Genomic DNA, 17,645 nt, shown 5'->3' with positions numbered 1-17,645 from the left:
GGAGTGTTCTAAGAAAATAACCCTGAGGATGTCATAGTGATGTCATCAGGGTTATCTCAGTTTGGGCTGAGAGACTTCAAATTTATAACAGCCAATGTTAGGAACTGGTAGCATGGAGACGTGGGCATTTATCAAGGATGGTGTAATGCTACACGCCATTGATTTCATTTATTTATTCATTATGGGAAATGTAGGATCCAATTGTTTTGAAGGCTGACCCATACTGGGGACAAAATGTCAGGATATCTCAGCCACTCTGCATCAATTCTGACTGTTCTTCTTTTAATGTGTCTCATGCAATTTCCTCAGCTTTTTTTAAATGCACAATGCTAAATTGTTGGAGAACCACTTTCAATCTGTAGTCAAAGCCAAATTTTTGTCTGAGTTTGTAACGTGGTGTGCAAGTGTGTGTGTGTGCGTGTGTGTGTGTGTGTGTGTGTGTGTGTGTGTGTGTCTGCGAAGACAGGCACAGACTGAAATCCAAGGACATTTAAGCTTATTGCTTTTTCCCCACTGTGAAGTCATATTGCGGTGTTACAGTGAGTTCACAATAGTGTCTGTTTCATAACAGAGACCCACGTCCTGCATGTCCAAATGCACCTGATTTGTTTGTTTAATGTTTTATGAGTAGACTCCCTGGCATTATTCATGCCCTGTATTGTGTTGCTGCAGGATATGTGGCTTATTTCCTTGAGCCAGAATGTGTCTGAACCATGGCTCATCTCTATACTTTCTCTCACTGGAGGCCAAATGGATTCAAACTCCCTGTGAGGCTCACCTGGGTAAATTGGAGACAGTTCTCCTCTGTGCACCCCTTTATTCAGCTCTGATGCATGGTATCACACAGCTCAAACCCAAGTCATTGATCAGGGGAGCGGCGGAAACTTGTTTAAGATGAAAAAAGAGTCTTGCCAACGCAGGAGCTCCCCAGCTAAACATTTACCAGGGTCGTCACGACTACATAGCCGCCACTGCAGCACATGAGAGGAGAGAAAGAGTGGGAGAAAAAAAGGGGGGGGAGTTTTAAGATAGGGTTTGCTGAAGGAAGTAGCTGAAATATACATCACAGCATGCTGTTCTTGTGAGATCCCACTGCAGTCTCTGGAGGTGCATGGGTGGGAGAATGGAAAACACGCTCTTTAGTCACAGAGAGATGAAACTCAAATACTGCACGGCAAGAGATGGCAGGAATACAACAGCGGAAACTGTCTTAATGTAGCGGTGTGTTAGGTAGTAGCGTGAATTTCAATCACAGCGCCGAGCGAAATTAATCAGGGACGTGGAGGGCTCTTGACGATTCCAGCAAAAGTGAATAAGATCACAGGAACGTCACAGTGCTTCATATTACAGGATCAGGGTTAGACAATAAGATAATCTGCTGCCGGGAATGAGGCATTATTATGAATAACAATGTCTGTGAGTGTGTGTGTGTGTGTGTGTGTGTGTGTGTGAATATTCTTTTTTGTTAATTGGAAGGTACGGCTCATGAGCTTACACCTTGTCATATGCGTTCACCTTTGAAAACACTCCTTCTACTGCAATGTGTCTCTAGCTCACTCTCAAATGCACACACACACACACACACACACTGTATATCTTGTATATCTATGCATATTTGCGCATATGCACAGTCATGTTTCTTGTGAATCTGTCCTCTGTCTGTTTTTCTGTTGGTAAAACGCTGGAGCTGCTCTGTATTCCCGACTCCCCACTGTGATGCAGAGGCTCCAGACTGAGCTATGACTCATCATGGGCTCTCAGCGAGATCTCTGAGGTCAGACACAAAAGAATACAGGCAAAGCAAGAGGCAGAGAGACATACCAAGAGGAATAGGCTTAACAAGCATGTGAACATGGGCTTGAAATCCACCGCCAGGTCGTAGCCATTCCACTAAAATAACCTCTGAGAGAATATCCCACTAAATAGGAAGAAGAGGATGTAGAACACGCAGAGGGGGGAGGGAGAGACACACAGAGAAATAGGTTTAATAAAGACGTATAGCTTGAAATCCACCAGCTGCAGCATCAAGGGTGAAAGTTGTCTGACCACACAAACTTACTTTCCTTACTTTTTCCTTGCGTTTCCTTGTGTAGATGCTGTACACCTAAAATGACTTATTTGGCTACCATCAAACACAAGGGCCACTCCTGCAGCCTCAGAGCCTCACAGAAGCTTTGGGTGCAAGTCAGCAGAGAAAAGAGACAAACCAGACAGCACAGTGTCGTTATCACACAAAATGCTTGTTACATAAACAAGCTCAGATCCTGGTTCCAATTTGAGCCCAATTACATGGTGCTCACAGGCCATAGGGAGAAACACAGATCTCAGGGCAGATTGGGGATCACTCCAGCACACCCAGCACGGGGGCTCTCAATAGAGGCTAAATGCTGCCATTCTGCTGTGATCTAGCAGATGGGCAAAGTGAGGGGGCAGATAGAGGTAACTGTGTGTATCTGTGTTTGTGTGTGCAGGTGAAAGAGGCAGTGAGTATGAGCATTTGTTCGTGATCTGCGGCTGCACATGACAACGAGCAGGGAACCACATTTGATAAGATTTTGTGCTAAACAGCCCCATCTGATAAGACTGCTGTGGTTGATTGTGTAGAGCTGAATAACTGAAGGCGGCACGATAACCACAGCAGAGATAATGAAACCGCTGCCTCAGTTTACATGCAGTAACCTGTTTAGTATTCTGTACTTACTGTAGGTTACTCCGGCTACATTGTTATTAACTTTGAATTCCATGCAAAAGAATCTCTTTAAATGTGTCATGAGCTAAGTTTAACTTCAGTAAATTGGAAGAAAATGGGGCAGATGCTGCCGTACCACAATAACCCACTGGAAACCTGAGGCTTATGATATCCCATGGAGATTATTATGGCATGTATACATCAACCTAAAGTCCATGAAAATTCTCTGTATTGCTAAGGAATCAGTGTGCACTCTGGCAGCACTACAATGTCTGTGAGGGAGTGTCAGTACATGGCCATCATCACTACGTTACTGTTCATCAGCCCCTAATATCTTGTCAAGCTCCGAATATAGCACAGTTATTGGCGGGCCCATGTGTTATTTTTACTGCAACTGCAAAGAAATAAATCTTGTACGATAACGTTTTTATCTCCTGCGCTTTTCAGTCTGGTTAATGCGACCAGAGGCCCAAAGTGGGGCTTGGTGTTCATTTTTTGTCACAGATGGGGAAAAGCAGTTTTTACACACAATTGGTGTTTTGTTGGAAAAATCACATTAACATCATATGCCAACGAGATTATGTGTACAGCGCAAAGAAAATAATTTAGTGTGGAGTTCTTCTTTAAATATATTAAAACACACCTACACACCTATGGTCCATTGGAAATACAGGTAGGTGTTGTCACCTGCTAGGCATTACTGCCTGCCACACCTCTAACGGTGCCCTTGGGTCATCAGTCGGGAAACACCCATCGCCGTTTTGCTCTTTTAAACCAGTACAACTCCCGGTGGCGTAGCAGTGGAAGGGACGTCTCCTTCCACTCCCTGCAGCTGGCCTACGTTCACCTACAGCACACATGTGTTTTCACTTAGCTAATTAAACCTCCTCTCCGGCTGTGGGTGTGGACAGACTGTGTACATATTGCAGTTAACCCTTACTGTCCTGGTGGTTTTCTACCACTGTTTTCTAGCACACACTTATCATTGCTACTGTTAATCTTTGGTGACGTACTGTAATGATCTATCAGGCAGAATACCTGAAAACACCTGACCGTTTTTGCAGGGCCTTTAAATTGCCCTTAAGGTTGTAAATGCAAAATACTAAATACTAAAAAGAAATGCAAAAAAAAGTGGTTTTACATGTGATTATATGACTTAAGTTCGTCTCCAAGTCACATGTAATTATTTTTGTAGCCAGTTAGATCATTTGAGTAGAGGCTGTTTTCAAAGAAGACATTTTTACATCATTGCAGGAAAAGCACAAGTCAGTGGCTTACTGCGACACCTGAATGTAGTACAGCAATCATTCATGTTGCACCTGTTTTTTTCCTGTTATGACAGATCAAATGTCTTCCGTGTAAAAATACCTATTGTTAGCTGGATTTATTATAAATGTTTTTCTGCTAAGACTGAGAAGTGCAATGCCATTGTTCCGATGGCCCATTATTCTGAAACCCTAATAGTCTGAAAAAATGTCTGTATTTAAAATGTGTATTTTTAGAAGAACAGGCCTTCGGAGCAGTGGTTTTTTTTAGGCTTTTTGGTCCAAGGGGACATTTTTCTGACTTGAGGTTCTCACCATGTACTAAGCCTGAGTCCTTAGCGCAGTGGTATCAGGTTTGATTCCAGCCTCCGGCCGTTTGCATGCCCCTACCTCTCTCTCTACCTACTTTCCTGTCTCACTTGAGATGTCCTATCCAACAATAGTGTAAAAGCTCCAAAAAGATCTCATTCTGGGTTGAATAAAGTTAAATTAACTGTTAAAGTAGTAGCCTATTTGTTTTACTTTTGTGGCAGAAAAGGAAGTGACACATCTCGGGACTCTAATTTCCTCCCATTCACTTACAGACCTGAGGGTCTGATGTGAGGTCCACAGTCGGAGCCTCTTCCTCTTGTGTGATAACTCAGTTCATTCCTCAACCAGTGGAAATTGGCAGAAAATGTTGGTGTCAAAAAATGGAAGCAATGTCATTAACGACATGTTACCTTAATAGGGCTTTCGCACAAAGGACATTTTGACAGTTCACAGCGGGAGAAGCACAGGTGTAATAATTCTTAATTGTTAATAATAAAACTAATGATGGCTGACTTACAGTGCATTTAGCTTCTTCAGTTTCAGGGTCCTGGTATTTGCATGCTGGCTCACTGTCACACTGTCATGGCTTACTGGGACACGTGAATAGAACATAGCCATCGTTAATGTGATTAGTAACACCTGTGCTTTTCCTGCTATTTTGACAGCTTCTGTGGGGTGCCATAGCACCATATGGTCCTCAGCTGCTTGTTATCAGGGCCATACCAGAGGAATTTCTTCCAATTGTAAAGGCTATGATTCAAAACATTAATATAGCAGAAAACAACAATTTACTGTGTAAAGATAGGGAGTCATGGTGTCCTGAGCAGAAAATGACTTCCTTTGCCTGTGTTGCTATCCCAGCTTGTCTGTGCTTGGTTTACTAATCCTGTCTGGCTGCACATGCATGGTAGCGCATGTGAGTCCCTCCATGTGAGGAAAGCAACATCTAGGTTGGTGAATTAAGGAATTATGTTGAACTAGACTTGGTGATTGTTGGAAAAGTGGAAAGACAAAGATGTTTTTGGTGACTTTTATTTTGCTTCTTTCCACTCTGAATGAAGTTAGCAGTTTGGTGGCGAGCGATAGTGATATATCACCTATCTTTTTCCCTTAATGAAACTTAGAATAAAAATCCGAGGCTCTCAGTGACAAAAACAACCACTTTTAGTGGAAGTATTTTGACAGGCATGTTTGTTCCCAACGATTAGCTAACGTTAAATGGCACCCATAGCTGCCCAATTCGCAGCTATTATCTCATCTAACTCTACTTTATGCGTTAATTTCTATCAAACCAGTGTTGTAAATGTTGAGAAGACTGGGGTAAGATCAACAAAGATGGTTTTGGTGGACTTCATTTTGTATCTGTCCAATTTGAAGTGTTTTTTCTCTGATTATCTGCTAGATAAAATTACTGTTTTCTTCAGTGTAGTCTGGTCGGCCATATTGCACACTGTTTTGGTCTGAGATGCTGGTAATCTTGTGCGATATCTAGCAGCAAGTTAATTTCATATATAAAATGTTAAATAAATGATGATCAACAAGTTATATAATGTATCATTTATACATCTAACTTTGAAGGGACCATCTAAAAGACCCCAGTTTAGAGAACTAACTCTGTTATGAAAAACTGGCTAGTGATTAAAAGGTTTGATTGAAATTCAATTTGCAGGGTAATGGTCCCAGTGGTCTAAATTTACAAATACAAGGAAGTCTGATTGACACTCAGTGGTCCGTCCACATGTGTCTGATGTAGCAGAATTGTGTCGTTTTTAATCAATCCACCTTTCTACACAGGTTTTAGTCTCATATACTATACTATACAGGTATAGGCGACCTGAAGTATATTTTCACGCTTAAAGTCTATTTCTATCTGTTTTCCGAGCATATTGTAACTACAGTCATTATGTGTTGGGCTCTAAGCAATGGCACAATGTGGGAGACCTCCACTCAACACTGCATCCTGCAGCAACACTTGAGCTGCAGCTCTGATGTATATAACTAATAAATTGTAGTGTCACATTAATTATTATTATTCACAGCTGATCATTGTGGAATTGTGACCGTTTTGAAACTTGAATAGTTATATAATAATAGTTTGTATACAAATGACTTATTAATACAATGGGACTGAATGGGCCTTAATGCATTACATATTACATCATGATAACTCATAAACTATGCATGTCATCGTAATGAGCGCGTGTACACTGTGAGCATTTTGAAATGTGAATGGAATTTGCACTGTACACAAGTGCAGAGTTATGAGTACAATAGGAGTGAAAGGGCCTCTGTAGACTTGAAAGCATTACATAGGTTAACCCATAAACTGCAGACTGTATGTCATCGTAAAAAGCTTCTATACAGTTGATCTGTGTGCAACAGTGAGCATTTTAAAACGTGAACTGAATTTGCTCCGTACGGGTGCGAAGTTATAAATACAAAGGAAGCGCATTGGCTTCCAAAATATAACTAACTCAGGGTAAGGGCTACGGTCAGGGATACAGCTAAGTTATAAATATAATGGATGCCTTTGAAATTGTTTTAAAACAGCCATGAAAAGAAAAGTGACCCCAATCTTCAAAGAATTTCACAAGACTTGACATATGAATTGTTTATCCGTAGCATTCAAACTCCAGGAAGAGATGTGAATCAAAGTGTCTTTATAATATCCTGTTGTTTGAGGATATATTGTTAAATACTCAAATGTAGGCACATTTTATGACAATGCAGGTTGCTCAGATCACACACATATCAATATGTGAATGGTATATATATATCAAAGGTGTTCAAGGAAAAGGTGAGTTGAAGGGGGAGGTGTGAGGCACAGAAGGAAGAATGACTGCAATCACTCTAATAATAGCTCACTAATAATATACAGTTTATTTTAGGTCGGTTCACTGTCAGCTCAGACTGTCAGTCAGTCAGATTTAGTTGACAAATTCACAGTAAATGAAACATCAGCTATTTCTCTTAAGTCAGCATTGGTATGAGTTCAAAATTTCTACCTTTTGCACTAAACTGATATTATTTTTTGTAAAATATCAGTAACTATAACAGAGCAAAATCAATCAATCAACCAATCAGTCGATCAATCTTTTTGTCTCATCAGTTCATTAAGTTCCTTGTTAACACTGCAGCTTTATAATCTAATTAAACAATTCCATCACCCAAGCTGAACCTCGTTTTAATGAGCATCTTTTTTTTTCTTCTTCCTGTGACTGTGACCGGCAGGTCCCTCAGGAGAGCAACACTGAAATTAAACAACTAAACAAGACACACACTCAAGTTTCACACACGTAATCCTCTTAAAACACTGAAGGGGGATTGTCAATAAATTCTGATAACAGCTGATACTTCCTCGGTGCATCAACATGTGAGTGAATCTCATTGCTCTCATGCTTTGTTTGACAGTGCAGCTCCTGTGCACTGCAGTGGCTGTGCTGGCCAAATGTGATTCCATACTGCCATCTTGTGGTGGCACAGAGCAGCTGTGTCAGGAGAACATGTTATGGTATTGCAAGGTTAAATGGTTTACTGATTTAAATTTGCAGTGTGACTGTTTACAGAATTAGCTGGCTATGGACCACGTCACACCTTTAAACATTCATACTAAAAGCAGCCATGTGGATCTTTATAATTGGTTGGATATGTCGACACAAACAAACGAGCAGGCAATGTGGCAGCAAGACAAGACACAGGCAGTGGTGGAGGAATATTCAGATATTTTACTAAATTAATACCTGTACTTTCTAAGACCTGCATTCAGAATCTAGTATAGCATTAAAATATACTTAAAGTACCATAAGTAAAAGTACTAATTATGCAGAATGGCCCATTTTAGAATCATGTTATATTACTGCATGACGCATTAGTGAGTTCATCACTTTAATGTTGCAGTTGGTGAAGGTTGAATTACTTTATATATTGCTGTGTAGTTTAAAGGTCCACTCTGTAACATTTAGGAGGATCTATTAGCAGAAATGTATTATAATATTCATAGGTATGTTTTCATTAGTGTAGCTGAAAATAAGAGTCATTGTGTTTTTCTCCTACCATAGAATGACTTATGTCCACCATGTTGAGCCAGCATGTTTCTACAGTAGCACAGAATGAACAAACCTAACATTAGCTCTTGATAGGGTCTCTCACTGTTTTTGCGTGTCTTGTGACAACTGTAGTTTCTCCTACACACTTGGAGTTGGTTGCAATCTGCAAATTTACCACTAGATGCCACTAAATCCTACACACTGGTCCTTTAACCTATAATAATATATAATGTTGTTGTAGAATTGTATTGTGTATTATCTAAATCTTAAAAACTCACAGCTAAAGATATCAGTGGAATAAAAGGTATAATATTTGCCTGCAAAATGTTGGAGTGCACGTATTACATACAGTCCGCCATTTCACACAGGTGGATAGCTATATAGAAATCTTTTCCAGAATTCATCATCCACAAACACACACACTTGAACTACAATCAATTTGTTCCATGTTTTCGAAAGGTCTCATCAATTCTGTGTCAATAATCTCAATGACTTTAGACATTTATCTGCTCGGCAAGATTGTAATTACCCGTAGTCTCTGCCTCCTGCTGCTGTCCGTTTGATTAGACCACTATTGATATTCCGTGGACTGTGAGGAAAAATGATTGCGCACATTATTTCACATTCCTGTGTGACTTTTCAAGCCGAGACAGGAGAGTTACAGGCTCTGCAATGTGACTCATGTAATCAGTTCTTACAGTGATGTAACTGATATTCCGAACTGCAATACAGCCATGATACAAATAGACTGTCTTGGATACAGCAAAGGCAAACCAGAGTTCATTGGTAATTTGATTTCTGTAGTCTCTTCTTTTCAGGTGTAAAGATGTGTGCTTTTAAAATATAGATTTTGGTTTGGTTTGACACTCAAGAAGAAACTATATTTTATCATTGCTTGGGCTCTGAGGTTTCCTTGTGCAAAATCATGCTGAGATTTTAACTTTATACACAAAATGTGTCCTTACTATACATACAAAGTGCAAAACTATAAAATATTCAGTCTTCAGAATGGAAAAGAACATGCGTTTTTTTCCTTTTATGTCTTGCATTGTATTACATTAGTGTCTGTTACAGTAACGTAAACTGCAGTTACTAGCAATGAGTATTAAATGAAAATGAGAATTTTAAGTAATCCAAGTAATCAAAAAAAAAACAAGAATCAGTGAATTCAACATATAATTTTACCTCGTATAAATGTAGGATTTACTGTGGTGTGACTCAAACTTCATTATCTGTATTTACAGTATTACAGCATATTCAATGAACACAATGAGAGAAAACCTTTACTCTACATCATTCAAAATACTTAATTCAGTATGAATTGCTAATGTATTATTCCTTTCTACTACCATTTTGAGGAAATGACTGCTGCAGACTGCTGTTTTGATCAAATGAGTTGAGTTGCAGTATTTCACAGCATGATGTGATAATGACCATTTGATTTGAAAATGCAACGATGATTAAAATAAATTATGCGTGAAGCCTTTTGCAAACTGGAACTATAATCCAGCTATTTTGCTTGCTGCTAGAGGTTGCTTGTCTAATTGATCATGAGATTTCACATTATTGCATTCAATTTAATAATTCATGCAGACACAATATACACAACGCATTTTAATCCACATTTTTTCAGTAGCTTCTGCTCATAGAACTACTCTTAACATTTTATGTTTGGTTTTCATAATTAAATTCTTCACAGGGTTCATGGTGTCTTCCAAAATACCTAAAATGCAATTCTGCATGTCACTTATGTCTTCAATTACAATAACTGTGATTATCTTTTGGGTTGATTAAAATGTGAGAATAATTTGACTGCATTAAACAATTAAAAATGAATTCAATTGTTTCAAAACCCAGGTGAACGCAGAAATGTTGTGCTGCTTTCTTGTGGCCTTATCTGGGTTTAGCTGGGAACACAGCACAGAAGGGAAGACATTTTTATTGTACATTCAGCCTTACTGATAGGAGTGACCAAACACAGTAGAGATTAGAATTGTCTTCAAAAAGAGCTAAAAGTGGGTGTGCAATAAATGTGAAAATTAGCTAAATGTGGGCCAGTGAAAATTTTACAGGCTTGAAATCCAAATCTCTGCTGAAAGGAGCTTCCTTTGTGATATATTAGAACTGCTGGCTAAAAAGGAATGCACATTGATGTTTGATGTTGCTTACTGTGCATAGCCAGCAGGTAGAAACAAGTGTCTAATAAGGGTTTATTGGAAGCATCTGGTGGATGACTGAAGGGTTGGATAAGGTAACCTCTGTGGAAGAGCTTTGGCCTGAGAGTGGTTGCAAATGTTTTTATTTTATGATGAAATATTACATGTTATTATTATTGCAGTAGATCAGGTGTTACAATTGTGTCAGTTGCACATTTATAGAGAATGTGAGGACTGCAGGGGTAATTCACTACAGAGACTGAGAGGGGATGATCAAAAACCTAAAGCCTGACTGACCATCAGACGGTCCATTTATGATCAAAGCTGAACATGAAATATTTGCAATGGAGAGTACTTGAGAGGGTCAAAACCTGCACCTTTGATATTTGCCATGTCCCACTGATGATCTCTTTTGAAAGGGATTTTTGATTGATTCAGCTGAGGTTCAGGATTGAGGATTATGAAGACTGGAAACATTAGAGCACCATTATTAATCCCATTCCCCATTTCAACTTTGAGGCAACAAAAGTATTGACTTAGGTTATATTGTCAAACTGTCTGACATTCATAATGAAGGCTCCTGGTTATCCAGAGAAGAAGAACTTTAGTTACTCAACTTACACACGTCTGGGTAATGAAGCCATTTAGAAAAATTGGTTGTTTTTTTTCTTCCACTTGGAACCACCAAAGAGTAAAGTAACCCAAGTGCATCTTTAAAGGAAAGTCATTCTGTGTGTGTATATGTGTGTATGTACAGTGTGATGATCTCAGAAAGTCCTCTCACTTTGTCTGCTGACTCAGAGCTAAGGGAGCTGAAGGGAATTAAGACTCACATCATCCAGTCCCACGGGGACACTGCTGCCCTAGCATCTGTGACACACAAACACACACATTTGCATGTCTGCAGGACAGCTGGTCTAATCCACTGTACTTGTAATTTAAGTTTTGGAAAATGACCAAGATTTAAAAACTGCTTTGTTGTCCTTATAAACAAATGGCACAGCTCCAGTATTGTAAGAAGTATGTATAAAGAGTGTCAACGATATACACGTTAAACCTTTTATTGCTATCATTCATATTCATACACCAAATAAACATGCATAGGGTGACTAGTTATTTACAGGTTAAGCAATCTGATGCCTATATTAACGTGGTACTACAGTATATAAATACAATTCACATGAAGATGTCCTAGGAGCTGTGAGGGTGGTAGCCAACGTCAGCCAACGTCACGTGAGGCATTATTTGACATGTCCCACCACAGGAAAGAAAGGGCAGTCCAACGGTAGCCATTTTCCATCTTTCTGTTGCCCAATGTTGCTGAAAATTTGCTCCAAATACGTCCTGGCAATGCCTAGAATGTTCTGCTTCATACCTTTGTTTCTGCAATGTATTCTCACCTTCCTTGGATATTTGTAACTATCCAAAATGCTGTCCATTCACAGCAACCCAGCACTCATAATGTAGTTGCAACCATGGAGCCATAGGACAGTTGATACTCTTGAACCATGTGTAAGGTTTGACTTCATCACTGGGTGACAAAATGTTCTATTTTGCATCCACGCTGACGGGAAAGCTTGAGTGGTTGCTGTTGTGGTTCTTTGGCTCCATATTGGCATTCATTTCTTGTACTATACACTGAGAAGATAACTATCAAAACTACAACTGTGGTGCTATATTGTATAAAACCTGACAGTCCGCGTTTTATCACATTAACCTTCTCAGTGGGTCAGCAGTCACTGACGTCCACGGAGCAGCTCAGTCGGAGGCAGACGAACACTGTCACTGATCACTCATCCTTTCAAAGAGTAAGGTTCAAATAACTGAAAATTAGAACAGAAGGTTGAACATCTTCACTTCTGGACCCAGATGAGACCCCAAATCAAAGTTGCATCATTAACAATGAAAATGCAGGTCTCATCCTTTCAATAGCCTCAGCTGAGCATTGTATGATGACTCTTCTCCATCATATTAAACCAAAACAAAATTAAGCAAAGCAGAAGAAACAAAAGTTACAGTAGATAACCATGCAGGAAGACCGGAAACAAAAGTAAGTCCTACTTTTCTATTATCATCAGGCAAGGAGAGGAATCAAACAGCTTGGTAGCTGATGACATATTCAAAAATAGAGTAAAACATGAGAGGCAGCGCAGCTAAAATATGAACATAAACAGTTTAAAAGGCAATTAAATATAGATAGATATTGACAATTTAGCTTGCCGTATTGTTCAATACACATCGAATGGTAGTTCTTAAAAATGGAATGTAATGACAGAGTATGTCACAGCAATATTGAATACAGCAATTAATAAACATGCATCTCTGTTGTTGAACTGAATCCTGTTTTCTATCTGAAATGTGTCATGTTCATCTGCTCATTGACTGCATGCTGTTTCAGAATTATCCTATGATTAACAAACATAATATTACCATTTGAAAATGCACTTAATATCTCCTAGTTAAGGAACTAAAGGGAAACCAGGAAGAGCAAAATCAAACTGGAATCTTTGGTTCATTGGTTAACATCACTGATAACAAACATACTGTATAACCTGAACTGAAACACAGCGGAAGATGACAACAGCCAAAAAAAACACTGTGGGGAGAAGTGATACCTCTTGCGTAGCCTATCCAAGAGATTTTTTCCATTCGGATAATACCCAGATGATGACATCCTATTGAAATAGTTTGGCCATTTCATTTGTATTCAAATCAGTCTACAATGTCTAACACATCTAGGTTTGACTACTGCTTTATGTATTTCAAAAGCATAGTGAGAAACACTACCAGTAGCTTAGAAAGAAGAATTATTTCATACCTATCTCTTTAGGTGTTGCTATCCTCCACACCATTATATTGCATTATACTCACGCAGTTAGTATGGAGACCCAAAGTGTACAATATTAAATAAATAAACTGAACGTAATTAAATAAATAATCAGATAATTAAATAGAGTAAAGTAAGTAAAGTGAAAAAAAAAAACTAATTTGTCATTCCAGTTCCAACAGTTCCAGTCACGTCTCACATTGTAGGCTCACAACTGCCAGCCAGAGTTTTGTTGCCAGCTTGCTAGTTAGCTAGTATGTAAGAAAGAAAGAAAGAAAGAAAGAAAGAAAGAAAGAAAGAAAGAAAGAAACTTTTTGCTCTTTACTGGACTGTGTGTCTTTCTCTAAGAAACATGTAAATCTGGTTAGGTAGGTAGCATTATATAGCCTTGTTTAACCAAATTAAAGAAGAGGTTAGCCACTATGTCTTTGCAGCAGCAGCCTGTTGGCTGACTGTGAATACATTTTGCAGCTAGCTGGACAAAATTGCAGTTGGTGAGCCCTGCTAAAAGTAATGAAATACAATTTTATAATTCATATTTTATCAGTTATTATATTGTTATACATATTTCACTCTATTCAATCGTGATTATTTATTACAAAATGCATGTATGCCATATAACTTCTAAAATAAAAATGTGTACAATTTGTAGTTTAATAGTGTTCCACAGGCTGCCTTGTTGCCTTGAAATTGCAGAACAGATTTGTGTGATGACTAGTGCCATAATACGATTCATTGTGGCTAGATTTCCAGAATACAACTGAAGGAATCAAAGGCCACTACATTGATAGTGTCAATGAAAGAAATAAATGCAGGCATAGAGAGACGGCGCTGCTCAGTGAATTAAAAATAACTCACACAAGGACACAGAAGAGAGATTTCAACAGCGAGGGGACGTGACCGCCCTTGGAAAACTTTATAGTTTTTAACACACCCTCCTTGTTGAGTTATTTTTTCAGCTCGCCCATCTCTCTTTTTCATCCCTCTTCTCATATCCATTATTTTTCTATTTCCCTCTAAATGTTGTACCTGCGGGTAGAAATGGAAAATGAAGTTGTAAAGTGTCAATGATCAATCCATCACAACAGATATCAAAGTGGAACGGGCATTTGCTCTCCCTCAGCAACGCTAGCAAATTCTGCTATAAAGCCTTAAATTACAGCTCCATCTTCTCCGTGTCAGACAGTAACAGCCTGTATGGTGATGCACTTAAAATGAATATACTACAGCGAAAAGTATTCAGACTGCTCAATTTTTTCTTTGTAAGCAATGTACTTTTCATCTCAAGGTGTATTATAATTGATCAAATCTCATCTTAGTCAGTGTCAGGTGGACCTGTTTTGTTTTTGTGTCTTCATTGGGCAGTGACTAAGGCAAACAGGAAATGGGGGGAGAGAGACATGCAACAAAGGTCAAAGGATGGAATCAGTCTGGCAATGCTGCAGCTATGTGGCGTGCACTGTAACCACTCAGCAAACAAGGTGCTCTGAGGTGGGCGTGTTTTTAACAAAAACAGCTGCATAAAATTTAAAGCGACTCAAATCAACTACACATTGATATTTAAAAATGGAGCTGTAATCATAAGCATTACTTTTCCCCAAAATCAACCCTATATGAGTATGCTACAATGCTTATGAATCCAAATGTAGAAATTTTCCACACTCATCTCAAAACACACCTAAATAACACTTACTGTACATACATACGGTAAAGTACACCTTTTGTCTACATACACTCTCTGTCTTGCACTCTCTGGGACACATGCTGCACTCAAGCGAATGCTAAAAGTACAGATAATATGTCCAGTAGAGCAGGTTAACCATGACAAAAGAGAGGGGGAAGGTGACTCTGGAGTAGTTGTCTATGTGGTGGGGGTTCTCCACGTGACAGCAATATATGTAGCTGAGCACTTTGCGAATGGTGGCCAGAACAGTGAGGCACCGGTTGGTGGGCTCCGGAGGCGACGCCTCGGGCTTAGGCTCACTGCCTGAGGGGCTGGACGGGTTGACAGTGAGTTCTAGGGAGGTGGGAGCTGGGGCAGGAGTTGCTGCAGGCTCCTTGCGTCTCTTGACCCTGTTAGCATGACTGGAGATGGTGGTGACGATGCCGTTCATTTCGTCATCAAACTCGTGCATGTGGTGGGTGTACTGCAGGAGAGCGGGAGCCAGAGGAAGAATGAGTTTTGGATGGAAACAAATTCATGACACAACAGAATCTGAGAGCACGTAGCACTTCAACTCACCCCCAAGTGCTCATGATGACATGTTGATGATGACGACGATGACAATGACCACCATCATGAGGACAATGACTACAATAACCACAACAACGGACAATAAGACAGTGTATCCAGGGGGGTCTCACCATCAGCATGTGCGCATCGGCGTGAGTGAGGGTGCAGAAGTGAGCCACGGCATACTCAATGAGCGCTCCAAAGATAAAGCTGAAGCAGATTCCCAAGTAAACATCAATGGCCTTAATGAAGCAGTTGGCATTGGGCAGTGACGTCCGGGCTCCCATCATCAGAGTGGTCATGGTCAGCACTGTGGTCACTCCTGGCACAAAAAAAACAACACCAGTCAACTACAGATTGTTTGATCAACCCCATAAACCCCAGCTTCATATGGAACGCTACATGAACACACAATTTTCTGCCAAAGTTAGAACGGTTTTGCTTTGAGGGATTTCTATCTGTGCTGTTTTTGACTCCGTTCTTTTCACTAGTTTTTAAAGGACAGGCCCACTGCAGGGAAAAAGAGAAAGAGGAAAAAAGGCAGACAGAAAGTGGACTGATGCAATTTCAAGGTGAGCACCAATACACTGTATTAGTCAAACAACAACTGCATAACAATATTGTTGGCAGCATGTCACGTATTGAAGTTAATTATTTCAGAGTTTGTCTGGGGTGAAAAAAAAGAAGCATATCGCTAGCTGTTGTACAAGAAAATAATACGGTCTGGATTTTCTCATAATTAATTAATCTCATATGCCCTGTATCCTTACATATGAGACAAAGGTTCAAATTTAGTGATAGACGATAATATAAAGAAAAAGATCAGCAACACAAGAAACAGGCAGCAGAGATCATCTGCACATACACACTTAGTGTTCTCAAAGCCTCCTGCAGTGGTTGTGGATCTAATTCAACACAACACTTATGTTTGGATGTTTCAACAAGATAACACCAGTGTCACAGATGCTCTCTTCAACCCCCAGCCCTCTAAAATCAAACCCAAATCAACAATTGTGCTAACTAAAGGAGAGTCTCTTATTTTTGTGTACATCTTATATCTACTGATGACTGAAATACATTGAAATCTTTATCTCATAACAATATACCTACAATAATGCCCCATGACCTAGACTAGGCCTGGTACAATGTAAAAGTAAATGAAAATTGCTCACATTTTCACATTTGAGTGGGGAAAAAAAAGACTGCGTTGCCCACATACCTATACAGATACGTGCTGGAACAGAGGACAGGGAGATCCAGAAGGAAACCCATGAGAGGACAACAAGCAGGCTGGAGGGAACGTAAGTCTCTAGGATGAAGTAGAGAATGCTCCTCTTCAGCTCAAAGTGGAAGACCAGCTTTGGGTAATTGCCTTTGGGAAAAGGGACAAAAGGCTGTCAGTGTACTTGAGAACACATGTGGTGCCAATCACAAATCCTACATATAAGGACTTTAACTTTACAATATTTAACAATGCCACACTGCTGTTGAAACATTCAGTCCAGTCGTGTTATTTGTATGCAGATTGAAGACCTGGCAGTAACATTAAGTGATTTTTATGGTCAGTGTTACCAGTTTCATAAACGGCCTCTGAGACAGATGTGTAATGGTCCTCCACTGTGTACTGAGCCAGCTGTAGAGTGTCTAAACCACTGACAGACTCATTTCCTCTGGTCCAGTAGAACATGACATCATTGACGTTGTAACCCCCTGTAAAAGAGATGAACATCACTTTCTTACAGAAAAATAGATTAAAGCTGCATTAATCCATATTTTTATATTAACAATGAATCAAACAAGTATGTAATATGAAATGTGTTGCTCGACCACAGAGAATTATCACCCAAGTCTTTAGTTCCGCTCAGCTCTATGCAAAGGCAATCAGTACACTACCTACCTAGCACCTAACAGTAGAAGTTAGTAGCTACCTGAACATAGTGGAGCAGTTACAGTCAGATATGTGCCATAGTCATTCACTTTACTCATTGATGTTCACTATAAAACTTTATAAGATGACGATATGTTATTGTTGTAGATAAAACAATACAGTTATATTTTCTTCTCCTGGAAGAGTTTCAGTGCTTATGCAGGTGAAAATATGACAAGCACATTACATA

General features: G+C 39.5%; 1 protein-coding gene across 1 annotated transcript in view; it reads right to left on the bottom strand.

Moving 5' to 3' along the window:
• Window positions 1-13,868: 13,868 nt before the first annotated feature.
• The window catches only part of LOC118329548 (gamma-aminobutyric acid receptor subunit pi), a 35,433-nt gene continuing 31,656 nt past the window's right edge, over window positions 13,869-17,645 (bottom strand). Inside the window, exons 10-13 of the mRNA XM_035663771.1 lie at window positions 17,101-17,238; window positions 16,748-16,900; window positions 15,660-15,850; window positions 13,869-15,442 (exon numbers count right to left, since the gene is read on the bottom strand). Of these exons, the coding sequence (XP_035519664.1) occupies window positions 15,077-15,442; window positions 15,660-15,850; window positions 16,748-16,900; window positions 17,101-17,238 (848 nt within the window). The 3' untranslated portion in view covers window positions 13,869-15,076. The remainder of the gene's footprint in view (window positions 15,443-15,659; window positions 15,851-16,747; window positions 16,901-17,100; window positions 17,239-17,645) is intronic.

The sequence above is a fragment of the Morone saxatilis genome, unplaced genomic scaffold, assembly GCF_004916995.1.
Source record: "Morone saxatilis isolate NCDOM2014 unplaced genomic scaffold, NCSU_SB_2.0 Contig19, whole genome shotgun sequence".
NCBI classification, from domain to species: domain Eukaryota; kingdom Metazoa; phylum Chordata; class Actinopteri; family Moronidae; genus Morone; species Morone saxatilis.
Note: the sequence above shows the minus strand (reverse complement) of the source record. Positions and strands in the feature narration are given on the sequence as shown.